This window comes from Muntiacus reevesi, chromosome 3, assembly GCF_963930625.1.
Source record: "Muntiacus reevesi chromosome 3, mMunRee1.1, whole genome shotgun sequence".
Lineage (NCBI taxonomy): Eukaryota > Metazoa > Chordata > Mammalia > Artiodactyla > Cervidae > Muntiacus > Muntiacus reevesi.
In genome coordinates, this window is record NC_089251.1 from 106,088,637 (window position 1) to 106,104,590 (window position 15,954).

General features: G+C 41.5%; 1 protein-coding gene across 6 annotated transcripts in view; it reads right to left on the minus strand.

Moving 5' to 3' along the window:
* Positions 1–9,122: 9,122 nt before the first annotated feature.
* HP1BP3 (heterochromatin protein 1 binding protein 3) overlaps positions 9,123–15,954 on the minus strand; it is a 36,981-nt gene continuing 30,149 nt past the window's right edge. For all 6 annotated transcript variants that reach the window (XM_065929973.1, XM_065929972.1, XM_065929970.1 and 3 more), the window contains 4 exons: positions 14,342–14,501; positions 12,869–12,980; positions 11,329–11,448; positions 9,123–10,884 (listed from right to left, as the gene is read on the minus strand). In XM_065929973.1, the coding sequence (XP_065786045.1) occupies positions 10,590–10,884; positions 11,329–11,448; positions 12,869–12,980; positions 14,342–14,501 (687 nt within the window). In that variant the 3' untranslated portion in view covers positions 9,123–10,589. The remainder of the gene's footprint in view (positions 10,885–11,328; positions 11,449–12,868; positions 12,981–14,341; positions 14,502–15,954) is intronic.

Sequence of the window (15,954 nt, forward strand, 5' to 3'; positions counted from 1 at the left end):
GACATCTGAATTCTGTAGCGGTAACGCCAGCAGCTGCCACATGGCAGGAAAGCAGGCGGGCACCCTGAGGGAGGTGGGTGGCACTGCTGAGGTCTGACTGCCTCAGGGGAGTGGGGGAAGAGGTGGGTGTGGGCCCTGAGGGCCTGCTGGGCATCGCTTCATCTCACCAAAGCTTCTGGATGCCTTTCCAAGAAGGGCAGTGGTGAGGTGTGGTGCTTAGAGACTTGGTCCCAAATCTGGACACTTCCTCTGACTGCACAGATGTGGGACCTGAATCACTTTAATCTTCTAGCACCTCCTCTGGAAGTTTTACTAACACCTGACTCCTAGGGGCATGAGGATTCCCATGCGCTCAGTTCAGTTGCTCAGTCGTGTCCAACTCTTTGCGACCGCATGGACTGCAGTACACCAAGCCTCCCTGTCCATCACCACCTCCCGGAGTTTACTCAGACTCATGTCCACTGAGTCGGTGATGCCATCCAGCCGTCTCATCCCATGCGGTAATGTGGGCAAACTGCTCAGCACCCTACCTGACCCACGTGAGTGAAGTGCTCAGTGGGTATGAGTGCTGTTACTCTTTTCTTTTCAATGTGATTGAAGGGCAGATGCTAAGTGCTCTGGAAAACACTTCATGGAGGTCATGTGACAGCCTTGAACCCATTGATGAGAAGCATCAAGATGGTTTACAGTTTGGTCCTGCTTTCCAGAAATCCCAATTTATGAAACTCAGAGTACACGAAGGATGAAGGGTTAATTCTTACAAGCTTTCTTAAAAGGCATGTAAATTTTAGAGGACTTGCCAATTACTAGACCACAGTCCCCATTTTGAGACCCTTCAGAGAAAACAGGAGAAACCAAAACAGTATTAATTACTGACTCTAACAAGTTCCAGAGACACACAATTCATTCTGATGCCTACAATTAAAAAAAAAAAAAAAAGTGACAGGAATTTGTTTTAGGTCAAAATGAAAAGACCAAGGAATTAAATTCAGATGGTGAAGCCGTTAAAACCCGGTGGGGCGGGGGGGAGTTTTGCCTTCTAAATCTTGCTCAGAAGGGGGCAGAGGGTGAAGGTCTGAATGGCAGGCACTGCGGTAGGTCCCAGAGATACAGAGATTTACTACAAAAATCAGATCTGGGAAGATACATGTGTGGGAAATGTATGTGACATTGACTCCTGACTTTGTGACCACCAAGGATCCTCTTCTTACTGGTCTTCACTTATTCCTTCACTCAGGAATATGTTTCAAAACCAAATGCATTTTATGGACTGCAAGTTCACGTCTTCATTTTTATTTGTGTATCAGAGTAATGTAACTGCCCATCTGAGCTGGTCTTCAGGTTACCAAATTCAGTGGACTTAGCTCCACCCAAAGCACAGAAACTCTGATCTTCTACCATGCATGTAGCCTTAGTAAAGCTACAATAGATGTATCAGCTCAGAGGTTTACATCAAGGAAAGCAAGTGTCAGCAGGAGTCAGCCATCTCTTGGGCGAGCCAAGCTGGTCCATTCAGGGCAGCATGAAATGGCCACCACCGCATAATTATCTGCCCCAGGTATCCAATCCTACATTCACAACAGCACAAGTCTTGGGAGTCACCAGGTAGAGAACCTCAACCGTCGGATAAATGACTCACTTTGCAGGAAGACGGGAGAAATCATCTATACAGAGCAGGGGAGGGGATGACAAAGAAGGCAAGGTGGTGGGGTTGTGATCCCTGAACGTGTGAGGGCACACGGCCCCGTCTTGGCATTTCCTGGTGAGTCAGTGACAGTGACTAAGCCTCACCAGGTGTGAGCTTGCTATCGCAATCTTCTCTGTTCACTAAAAATCCCAGAAATCTGGTACTGGAGTTGCTAGCTGATGAATGTGTGTGGGAAGTAACATCACATCATTAGCAAGCCCGTCTCCAACAGCAGGACTCAAACGGGAGCCAAGATGGTGAGCTTGGAACAGGCCCTGGCTCAGCATCTCACACACATCTGGTTTTTATAGCGCGTGTTTCCACGTCTCCTCAGTGACACCTTCCCATACTGGCAGCTACTTTCAGCCTTGAGCACCTTGCTCTCCTTCTCTCAGGCGTCTCCCAAAAGCTGTCCCTGCAACTTACTGTGCCTCCCAAGTGACCTAGAACAGAGTTTGTTTTTTTTTTAATTCTGAGATGTTATGGGCTGAATTGTGTCCCCTCTCTCCAAGTTAACATGCTGAAATGCTAACACCTGGTGTCTGAGAGTATGACCGGATTTAGAGCTAGGGTGTGTAAAGAGGTAATTACATTAAAATGAGGTTATTAGGGGACGCCCCTGGTGGTCCAGTGGTTGACCTTGTGCTTCCAATGCAGGGGGCACAGGTTCAATCCCTGGTCATGGAACTAAAACATCCCCCCTCCTCAAAAAAAAAAATAAAAAGAGGGTTCCCAGGTGGGCACTGATCCCATCTGACTGGTGTCCTTTTAAGAAGACGGTATTTGGACAGACAGGAAAGACAATGTGCTGGCAGGGAGGAGACAGCCGTCCATGAGCCAAGGAGAGGGGCCTGGAACAGACCCTTCCCTCTCTCGCTGGAAGGAACTAACCTGCTGACGCTTTGATTCTGGACTTGGAGACTCCACAGCTGACAAATTAAATAGCTGTTGTTTACGCGATCTGGGTTGTGGTGTTTTGTTATGGCTCAAGCAGACTAACACAGTGACTAAAATAAGACTCCTTTTCATCCAATTGCAAAGTGATCCAGACCACAGCACTCTATGGCCAGATTCCTCCTTCTGGTATTTTCTGGGTGGCAGGGATTGTGGAGGTTCCACGATCAGAGACATGTTATCTAGTTCAACTCTCTCCTTTCCAGTTGAGAACTAGAACGTTCCACGGCTGGCCTGAGGCTGCACTCTTTCACTTCCAAAGGGGCACAGACTGCAGGCACCTCCACTCACCCTCTCAGCCAGTTAGGGTGGTGCTTTTGTTTTTGGAGCAGAGGGACCGGGCACACCCTGGGGACCACCTGGTAGCGGCTGAGTGCCGCTGCTGCTCTAGTTCCAGGTAATCCTGGATCTGAAGTGACTACTATGGACTTTGCACTTCCTTCCACTTGTTTCATCACCAGTAACATAAAGCACTCCCTCCAATACTCTGGAGATAAAGCGAATGCCCCAGAAATAGGTATTTAATCTTGTTGCTACCTGTACCCCATTTGAGAAACAGGGAACAAGGAATAGTTCCAAGTACTTCTCCACCTGAGAAGTACAAGTCTAAAGAGGACCCCTCCCTAGAAACACTTGTGAGACTCTCGTCACAGACCAGAGTCGAGGGATGCACTTCAGAAAGTAAAGAAAGCAGGGTATATCGAATACTCTCCAAAGCCCCATCTATGTTGAAAACAAACTGGTAATAACGTTTAGCAGAAACCCTTAAAAAGACTGCAGTGAGGAGCTGGTCTCCCCTGCAGCCCCTCTGTCCACCACAGCCAGCTGGGGCCCCAGGTCGGCCAGGTGGCGGGTGACGGTGACCCTGGCCTAGGAAGGACTTCTTCTCTTACCCAGCGGGCTGCCCTTCTCTTCTGCTCCCTGGCATCACCTGCAGCCCTGGCAGCTCAAAAGCTGTATTTTTTTTTTTTTTTTTTTAAACAAGTAAGCTCCTAGCGGTTTGAAAACCTAATTGGAAAAAAATCTGTTCACCACTGCCATTTATGGCACGTCCATCTTGTAACTTGTTGCCAGACATCTTGCTTCCTGAGCTGCCAGAGTATAAACCTGCTAAGGAAAGTGTGAAGGCAAGTGACTGGTCAAGTCTGCTATGCCTCGGTTTGTGTCTACTTCCACCACTTGTTACTTGTTTAATCAGGGGAAATGAACCAAAATCTGTTTCTGAAAGTTGGGCATACTGTCACATACTTTGAGAATATATCTCTAAGCATCTGAGGTAGTGTGATAGACAGGTCTAACAACAGGAACCTACCATGAATGGTAAACAACAAAGCTGAACTCGTAAAACTGGATTTTGTCTCATTTATTAAAAAAAAAAAAAAAAATTTCAGCCTCCTAAAATCCTAAAATGTCTTAGTAACCTTAGTGAATATGGTTCAGTATTTGATACTTGATAATCTCACACTGCCTTTGGGTGGCTATTCTAATAAAACACCAAGAATTGTGCATCTGAACCTATTTTATGGGAGGAAATTAAGCTCAGGAAGCTTGTCTTGGCCAAGGTCACACGGCTGGTTAAGTGACACAGCCCCCAAAGACCACAGCTATGCATGTTCTTAGGATGCTAGGCTGAGTGATACACTCTAACCAGGAGTCAAACCCAGTTTGAAATTAATGTCTTGTCTACAGACTGAACCAGCAAATTTAAGTTATGCAAACAACATAAGGGATTTAGGTTTGACACGAGAATTTCATCAGTGCAAAAGTTCTCAAACAGTAAAATGGATGAGCAAGGATGCTGTGTAACTCTGGGTTTTAGGGAAAAGAGTATCTGCTGGAATTGGGCAAACAAAGCAGACAGAGCAAGAGAGACAGGATGAGTAAGGTTTCTTTCAGAATCAAGAGCAAGAATTTCTAATATTCCAGGTCATGACTACTAAGCTGGTATCATGTCCAAAAAATGCAGTTGTCAGACAATCCCCTTTCTGGAATTTCTCTTGGTAGGCCTCATAGAACACAAGTGCATAGTTTGTAAGGTGTGAGGGCATTGCTCACACTTAGCAACATAAAAGTTCTAATTAAAAAAAAGTTCTGATAGAAGCTGTGGTTCTTGGAGGAAAAGCTCTCGTAAGTGTCAGTAGAATCTGCCTGGAATAAGTAAACTGTGAGGACCAGAAAGAGTCCCATGGCTAGGTTCTGAGAGTGACCAAGTGCGTGCAATGTCCTAGGAGAAAAACAAAACAAAAACAAATAAAAAACCGCCTTAGGACAGCCTAGCTAAAATTTCCCAGTAATCCAAGATTTAATTTGAAAAGTTCTTACCAAACTTAAAAGTCACACAGACTCCTACTGGAAAATTTAATAATTTCATTTCATTTCCAAATCCCCTGCATTCACTGGGCTGTGAGATAAGGGGAGAATTCAGAAGCTTGAACAAGGTCAAAGAGAGACGGTGGAGAAGAGATGCTGGAGACGGCTCTGCACTCACAGGGCCTGGGTGTAGTTCTGGCTTTGCCTCTTACTATGTCCTGGGGTAACTTTGTGAGCCTCATTCTGTGTCAGTTTTCTCTTCTGTAAAATGGGAATAATAAACAGGGACCATCTCACAGGACTGCTAGGGTTAAATGAGTTAATATATGTACAGAGCCTGATATGTAGAAAAAATTCAGATAGTGTTAGCTATGATTGTCACCTGAGAAATCTGTATGCAGGTCAAGAAGCAATAGTTAGAACTGGACATGGAATAACAGACTGGTTTCAAATCGGGAAAGGAGTACATCAAGGTTGTGTATTGTCACCCTGCTTATTTAACTTATATGCGGAGTACATCATGCAAAATGTTGGGCTGGATGAAGCACAAGTTGGAATCAAGATTGCCAGGAGAAATATCAATAACCTCAGATATGCAGATGACACCACCCTTACGGCAGAAAGCAAACAACTAAAAGGCCTCTTGATGAAAGTGAAAGAGTGAAAAAGTTGGCTTAAAACTCAACATTCAGAAAACTAAGATCATGGCATCTGGTCCCATCACTTCATGGCAAATAGATGGGGAAACAATGGAAACAATGACAGACTGTTTTGGGGCTCCAAAATCACTGCAGATGGTGATTACAGCCATGAAATTAAAAGACGCTTGTGCCTTAGAAGAAAAGTTATGACCGACCTAGACAGCATATTAAAAACCAGAGACATTATTTTACCAACAAAAGTCTGTATAGTCAAGGCTGTGGTTTTTCCAGTAGTCATGTATGGATGTGAGAGTTGGACTATAAAGAAAGCTGAGCACCAAAAAATTGATGGTTTTGAACTCTGGTGCTGGAGTAGACTCTTGAGAGCTCCTTGGACTGCAAAGAGATCCAACCAGTCAATTCTATAGGAAATCAGTCCTGAATATTCATTGGAAGGACTGAAGTACTGAAACTCCTATACTTTGGCCACCTGATATGAAAAACTGACTCACTGGAAAAGACCCTGATGCTGGGAAAGGTTGAAGGCAGGAGGAGAAGGGGACAACACAGGATGAGGTGGTTGGTGCCATCACCGATGCGATGGACATGAGTTTGGGTGAACTCGGGAAGTTGTGATGGACAGGGGAGCCTGGCTTGCTGAGTTCATGGGATCACAGAGTCAGATACGACCGAGCGACTGAACTGAATGATTGTCACTATTATTAGGTTACGTAACAAGTCGAATGACGACACGCTGTCAAACATATTCAAGGCACCAAAGAGAAAGCACTCAACTAATAAGCAAATATTTAACAGCTGCTGCTGCTGCTAAGTCACTTCAGTCGTGTCTGACTCTATACGACCCCATAGACGGCAGCCCACCAGGCTCCCCCGTCCCTGGGATTCTCCAGGCAAGAACACTGGAGTGGGTTGCCATTTCCTTCTCCAATGCATGAAAGTGAAAAGTGAAAGTGAAGTCACTCAGTCGTGTCCGATTCTTAGTGACCCCATGGACTGCAGCCCACCAGGCTCCTCCATCCATGGGATTCCAGATTTAACAGCAAATGGTGTTAATTACACATTTACATTCAGTATCAAGAGAAAGAGCTGCCATTTTTGGAGGAAAATATTTTGTGAAGGTTACCTTTAGAAACCTCCTTTGACATACCAGTTGTTGACAAAACTATTAACAGAAAGTTAAAACTAAGCTAATACATTTAAGTAGCCAAAGGCAGAAAATTCCTGCAACAGAAAAAAAAAGTCACTGAAGTTAAGAATCTTGTGGAAAATGACAGAAGGCAAGAATATTGTAATAAAAACGGCAGGAATCAGTTTCTTAAAAAAACAGTGCAGTAGAGGGGTACCATTTAGCCTCTTCCCTGGCTTCTGAGTATGCATCCATCAAGCAGGTCCCAGGCCCAGAGCTTCCAACAGTTCTAGTTCTCTAGCTTCAGCTCTGCAGAACTGAGTACCATCTGTTCTATCGCAAAAATGCAAAAGCAACTCTACACGTTGGGAATAGAAATGTCAGTCAGAACCTCTGGGGAAAATAATGAATGATCTTTACACAATTAAGAACAGAATTTCTGGGTCTTCCCTGGTGGTCCAGTGGCTAAGACTCCATGCTCCCAATGCAATGGGCCTAGGTTCAATCCCTGGTCAGGGAACTAGATCCCACATGCAGCAACTTAAGAGTTCACTTGCTACAACTCAAGATCCTGTGTACTGCAACAAGGATTGAAGGTCCTGCATACCATGACTAAGACCTGGCACAGCTAAATAAATAACACATAAAATTAATAAATATTAAAGAAAAAACCTACCTCTTAAAAAAAAAAGAATAGAATTTCTCTTCATGGATAAAATTTGAATTTTTGCTTGATCCAAAGAAAAATAAATATCATTTATCAGGTTCCAAAAATGAAAAGCTTCAACTATAATTTTAAGTTTTTGGATTAAAGGTTCTTTTAGCTGGTGTTTAGTTAAGTACAGCAGTTCATGAATAAAGCTGGCTTACCCTCTTTCCCCTGACAGTTTAGGATGGCAAAGTACCTCAGCTTGAGTAAGAATAACTTCTTAGGTATAAGGACAGGTTAGCAAGCCTAGACTGGGCTGACAAAATTTTACAAAAGAGGAATGACGGAAACAAAAAATGTCCAAGGTACAGGTATATTACCTAGCCCTTGTTTTCATGTGATTTCCCATTAGTTATAGCCAACAGACAGGACTGGATCAGGCTTCCCTTAGTTAAATCTACGTGGATAATTTGGATGGAGTTCTCCCTGCGTTGAAAGCTTGTCATAATTTTAAAAATATGTCTCCACCGTTCTCTGAAGTGGTATCTCTTTTTCTCATTGGAGCTTTAAGAAGCCAACCCTCTCCCAGCACCTTCCGGGAGTCATCTATCACACGCTGTCTGTGGGTGGCTGAAGGACACGTGAAGCACTGCACCTGAGCTAAGAGCCACTGTCAGTACTGAAGCCACTGGGCCAGGCCAGGACTGCTGGCTTATCTCCTGGGTTTGGTTTGCTGTTTACCTTTCTGTAACATGGAAGCAAAAGCTGTGCCTTCTCCTCCTTGAGAACGCCTGGAAGGGGAAAAACCCAAACGTCCCTTTATGTCACCATCAGGAAGGCACGCATCTCGGACAGCTGGGGATCTTCCCTGGAACAGTGCAACGGCCCTCTTGTCTTTTCCCTTTACATGATGCTAGAATCAAGGACAGGTCTGTCTTCACCTGAATTCTATGAATTTAACAGAACGTCAGGGTGGAAAGGGACCTGAAACGATCTCAATGTCTCACTCTACGCGAGAGTGCCTGATACACAACATCGCCACCAGATGACTGGTTCAGACAATCTCTTTACAACAAAACACAGAAATCAACCAAAACCCTCACTTCTGATTCCAGAAGAGTAGAGAATTCTTAGCACAGGAAGGATTATAATAACAACTATAATATTAAGAATTATTGGACTTCCCTGGTGGTTTAGTGGTTAAGACTCTTGAGCTCTCAATCCAGGGGACCTGGGTTTGATCCCTGGTCGGGGAACTAGATCCCACATATTGCAACTAAGACCCAAATAAATAAATGATTTGAAATAAAAATTTAAAAAAAAATTATTACCTGCTAAATAGCATAACAGAAAATTAGATTACTTTCTAGAAGGTGGCAGAGGATTTATCAATCTTCTTGCAATGCTGTGTTTTTTCCTAGTTCAGGGACATATATGAACACTAAATATGAAAAACTGGAATTTATGACCTTGAAAACAAGGACCTTGATAAAACACAAAGTGATTTTTAAAAATCCCTTATGCACTGAATAATGAGGTTCAATGTACTAAAAACAAAAACATTCACCATCCATTTAAAAATTCAAAAAAGTAAATAAACTGGAGCTTGTTGGAGCTGGTATTTAAAAAGGAAAATGGATGACAGCTGGTACAAGCAGCAGAGAAGGCTCAAAGTGAGTAAAACACTACTTCTGAGGAATTCTAGAAACTTTTAAATACAAGCTACAGTTCAGCAGCTTTTAAAATTCCATGTTTATTCATATTTTTCAAAATATATGTACATAAAAAAAGGAAGATTTACAACAGGAAAAGATTGCCTTACATGCAACACAAATTCCAATAAACTCATGATGGGATCACACATGATTCTGGATCTAACTCAAGCCAGTCTTCTCAAGTCCAATTCCCAGCCAGCCTCAGGCTGCAGACGGGATCCCAGGAGACAATGCAAATGGAATGGATTAAACAAACATATTTTGCCTCTGGCAGCACTCGGGCCAGAAGATGTACACCAAAAAATTTAAGACAATTAAAATGTCAAGTGCCACAGGGAGGATAAATGATAACCGGAAATCAATATTTCTTAGGAAGCTAATACTATTTAACACAACTTCACGATACTAAAACAAATACAAATAAGGAAGGGTTAGGTAGTCAGGCTTCATTTGTCTTTTTCTTTTCTCTTTTTAAATAACTCAAAAAAGGAAGCCACTTGTTTGTTATCAAAAGTGCTATGGAAAGAAGAGGGGAAAAAACCCACAGATAGATTTGAAATATTTTAGCAAATCGTATGTTTTTTCATTTCACATTTCTACATTAGCAATGATGTAACTCTCCAACATTTCTTTATAAAAAAGGAAAAGAGGAAGTGACAACTCATGCTCCAAATATTAAAAATATATTTAACTATCTGATCAAGATTGTGTTTTAATTTTTGGTAATACAGGTGACACCAGAAATGACAAATTCAGCATGTTCCTATATTTCCTCTTCAGTCAAAAACCAAGTGGTGGAGAGACCTTGTGCTTGCTACTGTGGGAATGCGATACCCAGGGATCAATGAAAAATACCTGGAAATTGAGCAATGGAAAAGTGGCCCAAAGGAGTCATGGATCTTCAGAATCTAATGAGATCAGGGTGCTTTTGGCCTATTCCCACAGCTAAGACATCTCTGTTTATAGTTGGATAGAGAGAGGGTTAGCAGAGTGGTTTTATAAATAAGATTAGTTATTATAGCCGTAAGTGAAGCCTCCAAGTAGGAGGCTTTATGATTCAGTCAGTGCTATGCTGCCTCCTTTTTACATCCAGCACCTGACCAGCATCCCATTCTCGATGGTTTCTAACAAATATTGCAACTGTTTAGATAAAACTGGAAGGGAAAAAAAAAGCCAAAGCAGACCATTAAAAAAGAAAGAGGGCTGGGGTGGAGGGAGAAAAAAGGACAAGTACAGACTATACAGTTGAGGAAAAGTCCAAAATTATCGCAGAAATTAAAATGACTGGGAGGGGGAGGGGCAGGCACCAAGAACAGCACCTAAAGCTAACAAATGGCTAAACTGGTTTATTTATATTCCCTCCCCAGTGTTCATAAGGGAGGAAAAAAAATGTAATTTTAAAAGCATCAAAACTAAAACAAATGCACACTGACCTTAGAAAATAAGATTTTGAATTTCATCATGATACCCTTTTTTCCTATAAAATTTACTTTTTTGCTTTGAATGACTTCTTCATGGTAGATTTGCCCTTGCCAGGCAATTTCACTTCCTTTCTCACACTGGCTGCAGGCTTCTTGGAAGAGCTACCACTAGGTTTCTTGATGACTGAGGGTGAGGGTCTGGCTTTCTTGGCAGGCGTTTTCGCTTTAGGAGGGGCTTTCTTGGGCAGGGGTCTCACTTTCCCTCGCTGGGCAGCTGGGACTTTGGGTGCCAGCTTGGACCCTCTTTGCTTCATGGCTGCAGCCTTCCCTGGTGACTTGGCTGGGGTTTTCTTCTGCAACCTGTGAGACCCAAAGAGTGAAGGCAATCACTTAGGACTTGACAGATTCACTGCACCGTGATGACGAGATACTTTGCCAGAAAAGAAACATCACAGGTTCAATCACCTACATTAAGAGGAATGTGGGTTATAACCTTTCACCTAAAATTGTATAAAAATTCAACCAATTCTGGAAGTCTACACATACATACTTTAGTTCTTCAAGTAACTAAACTACACACTACACATACACACACACACGCATACACACAGGTCTGACCAAAGAGTAATTAAATATTCACAGTGTTTCACAAGTTCAGAGCCTCTAAATACTCAGGAGAGGCTAAGTTCAAACGTCACACAGAGCACTTGAGAAGGATCCGGAGTTGCTGACACGCTTCTTCTCACAGCCTCTCCTGTCACAGACTCTCTCAGCTCTAAGAAATCGTTTCCCACACACTCGCACCTTCTCTTCGGTGGTGGCTCTTCATCTTCAGAGTCTTCCTCTGATGAGTCATCTTCATCTTCATCCTCATCCTCATCTTTAGAATCATCTGGCTCTTTCTTTGGAAACAGAACTCCTGGGCTAATAAGAAAAAATATTAGATAAACAGAAGTCCCATCGGGACAAGAAAAAGGATGTGAACCTAGATATGCTCTTTCCTGGACATTACCCACTTCCTCCCACACTTGCCAATTAAGTCAGGTTAGGTTACAAATACCAGGTCACACTTTAAACCTATTTTGAACACTCAAATGAAGTTATGACAAATGCATAAAAGTCTCAAACATAACTCATTCTCTTCCTCCCTCCATTTAATAAAATTGACACTTAATCACTTATTTAGTAAAGTTATTTAAACTCCGGATGTGTGTTCGGCACTGTATCAGCACTGAATATACAGCAGTGAACAGTCCATACAGTGGTGAACAGTCTACATAGCAGTATGTATTTTTTGCCCTTATGCTATAAGACCTCATAAAGCCTCAATCTCTTCAAAGTTTTTGAAAAATTCAGCAAGGATTTTCTAACTTTTCTTTGTCTTTAATGATAGAAGACTTGGTACCACTGATTAATAAACCCTTAAATCATAACACTGTATATACATGATTTTAAGAATTATCTTTAAAGCTAAACATTTGAAAAATTCAAATACTATACATTCAATGAAGTAACACTTATGTTTATGCACCTAGAAAAGGAAACGGCAACCCACTCCAGTGTTCTGACCTGGGAAATCCCAAGGACAGAGGACCCTGGCAGGCTACAGTCCATGGGGCCACAAAGAGTTGGATATGACTGAGCTCCATGCACGCAGCTCCTACACAGAAAGGTGTAGAATATGACGTGGCATGTTTATGCATAAAGAGCAATATAAGAAAGCTACACACTATATGCCTGCCAAAATAGGTTTCAGTGTTAACTGTCATGGCACTTGATTGGAAATCAAAGTAGAAAAAGGCAATAGCCTGGGTACACAGAAAAATGCCTGGTCCATAGGAGGTGCTCAATACATTTTTTGGTTCAATGAATAAATAAGGCATGTATAAGAGAGAAGCTTTCAAAAAAATGTCCTTGTCTCTATAGCATGAAGAAGGCAGATTAGGATTCTTAGAAGTAGCCAATGTTCCCCCTACTTGGTACTGGACAGTTAGAACAAATAATCCTCTAATAATCTTCCTGTTATCATCATGTACTTTATTTCTTATTAGCAGGAATGAACATGTTAATGACTGGCCAAGGATCTCAAAGAACTCAATGCTTGATTTCGGGAACACTTGGCTAACAATGAGCTTCAGCAGGATAGGCCAAATCAGTCCCCTGTTACTATATGAAAACGTTATGCTCCAAAACAATACTGCCTGAAGAAGTCTTTATTTTCAAGTACATTCTGTTCAGTTTAACGGTAATAAGGGCAAATAAGTGAAGCCAACACCAGTAATCTGGAGTCAGATTTTTAAAATCTGCAGTAACCACTACTTCACATTATGGGTTGGGTGCTTACCTGGGATAATAGGGAAAACAGAGCTGGAAGGTGCCACTGAATCCTTTACCAGATATCTGTTCCATCCACCCATTCTTTTCACATCTCTGCAGGGTTTTCTTCAGCAAATGCACTGGATAAAAGTCAGAAATGAAGAAAGTAATTGTTTATTCGGATTTGATAATTCTCTCAACTACAATCTATTATACATTAATTTATTATCTTGTCACATCCAGTATTCTGGCCTGGAGAATTCCATGGACTGTATAGTTCATGGGATTGCAAAGACTCAGACATGACTGAGCAACTGTCACATGCTAAATGAATCCTTTGTGGTCAAAGGGATTATCAACTAATTTACTGAATTATTATTACATGCCCATGAATTTGGCAAGAATTAATTATAATGGGATGAGACTTCAGAGACCCTTGTGTCAAATTCCTCACTACACAGAAAGTGAAACAGCAGCCTAGAGTGACTAGTGACCTGCCCTACAGTTGCACATAAATGGGTAACTGTTGACTTAAAACTCAGTCTCTATTTCTATTATTTTAAATATCTACTGAGTGCCTATAAGTATTGATAAGCACTTAGGAGAATGTCTATAAAGATAAACCATGTATCACATGAAGCAGCAAATAGTAACAAAACAGTATCATGGCTTCTAATGGCCTCACCAGTCCTCACCTTTCACACAAAATCACCAAGCATTCCTTCAGAACATTAAAAAACACATATTGCATATGTTAAAAGTCACCATTAAGACCTGGAAACTGTTTCACTTAAAGCAATATACTCCAGTTGGAATCTTCTGTGGCCTAATTTCCAGGTTCCTCACCCTACACCACGGTGCCTACCCTCACGGCTGAGTGACAGATCCCTCTCACAATCCGTCAGAGAGAATGCTGGACAGCAAGCTTTCTAACCTCGACCGTCACCTGACAGGGTAAACGTATCCACTGAAGAGCGTTTTCTGTACAGGGGTTAAGTCAATAAGAAATCACATAAGCAGTATTTTAACCCACTGGTTTAATTTCAGGATGACACTAGATGTTTTGGTAAACATTCAGAAGAAGGTAAAAAGATACTATACTTGAGAGATTTTTTTGGCCATGCCACATGGACTGTGGGAAAACCACATCCCCTGCCTTGGAAGCTAAAAATTTTAACCACTGTACTGCTGGGAAGTCCCACCTGAGAGGTGTTTTGAACCTAGAAATGTATCTGTATTACAATAAAAATTAGCATAAAAAATCTTTATAGTAAAGTGAAATCAAATTCTAATCCTCAGCAGATACTATAAATTAAGGGTGAGTCTTGATTACTTTTGTCTTTTGTAAATAATAAATTTATAAGGTTGTTCCCTCTTGGTTTTCGGTCAGTAGTTAATGCTCTTTCATTAATAAGCATGATCTCTAAGGATATTTCCACAAGATAACTTCCCCACCACCTTCCCCGGGTCCCCACTGAACGTGTGCAGCTCTGAGTCTTACTTTGATAGTTAGAATTGGTCCCTGGGTGGTTCTCCAGGACATACTTCTTCAGAGCAGTGGTGGAGCAGGTCTTCGGCTCATTCATGGCAGCAATGGCAGACAAGATTGCATATTCCATCAGGCTTCCACCAAGCAGGGGTTTCTCCCCTGATTTCTTCAGCTGTTTTCCAAGGAGGAAGAGAAAAGCATCAAGACAACACTCTCCCAAAGCAGCTCAAGACAAGACTCCTCTGCACCAGGTGGGTCGGAGTTCCTGCATTAGCACAGATATGTTTTACAATAAATTGTCAGGTTAGGGACTTTCTCTTCCCACTCATCAGGTATTCAATCTAACTGAGGAGTCCCAACCCTCCTGTGGATATTTTCTCCTTCTAGCTATCCCTCTATCCAACTGAAAATAGCAAAAGTCAACATAATCCAAAGAGAATGACAACTCTACTCCAAAAAGGAGGTTATCTGGTTATGTTCCTGATAAATGAACACTTTTGAGACAACTTCCTTTTTTCTGAACTTGAAAAATGGGAGTATTTACAGAAATAATAGTATTTTTAATCTTGTAAGGAAAACAGCAAAAAGTCTGACAAACATTTGGGGTATAACAGAAAATTATATATCATATTTCAAGGACAAAAAGCACCAGTGCTAACAAAGGTGGCAGCAGTAAGCAAAAAGGTCAAAGAATAAACTGAGGTATGATCTATAATAGTGATTCTCAAAAGAAAGGTCCAAAAACCCCAAAGGGTTCCTGAGACCCTTTCAGAGGATCTACAAGGTTAAAACTGGGTTTTCATAATCATTCTAAGATGGGTTTGTCTTTTTCACTGTGATGACATCTGCACTGATGGTGGAAAAACAATGATGAGTAAAACTACTATTACTTTACTACAAATCGTGGTGGAGGCAAAGAAATATACCAGTAGTTAGTGTGTTTTTTACTACTATATATTTATGGAAGAAAAATAAGAGCTAGCTTCAAACAGCAATGTCTTTGATATAACAATGATTTTATTAAATCTCAACTCCAACGCATGTCTTTTTGATACTCTATGGGGCAAAATGAGAAGAATGTATAAGGCATGCCAGCTGCATGTGGAGGGATGGTGATAGTCTCAAGGAAAATCACCTAGTGATTGAGTTCTGAGCCGAATTAGCAACATTTTTCATGGAATATCCTTTTTACTTGAAGGAACAATTAATAGATAAATCTGTGGCCATCCAGACCTGGGTATCTGGTAGACATTTTCTTGAAAAAGAATTAAGTAAGGCTATCAGCTCAAGGAAAACAACTAACAGTATCTGTTACCAAATGATAAATTTAACTTTTCAAGAGATAAACTGTGGAAAATCTGCACCTACCATTTTGAGCACAATAATTTCCCAACACTTAAATGTTCTGATGAGATCAGTAGGTGATATTAATGAATATGATTTGTGTTATTTTTGATGAAGTATGTCAACATTTAAAAAATCTGCATGATTCAGTGCACTACTATTTTTCAAACGACTGTGTTATAAAATTACAATTAAAAGAGATGCACTCAAAGTTCAAGACAAACCAAAGAAATTTAAGGTTACAGAGTACAAGGAGCTCACTAATATGGTTTCAGGCTTCA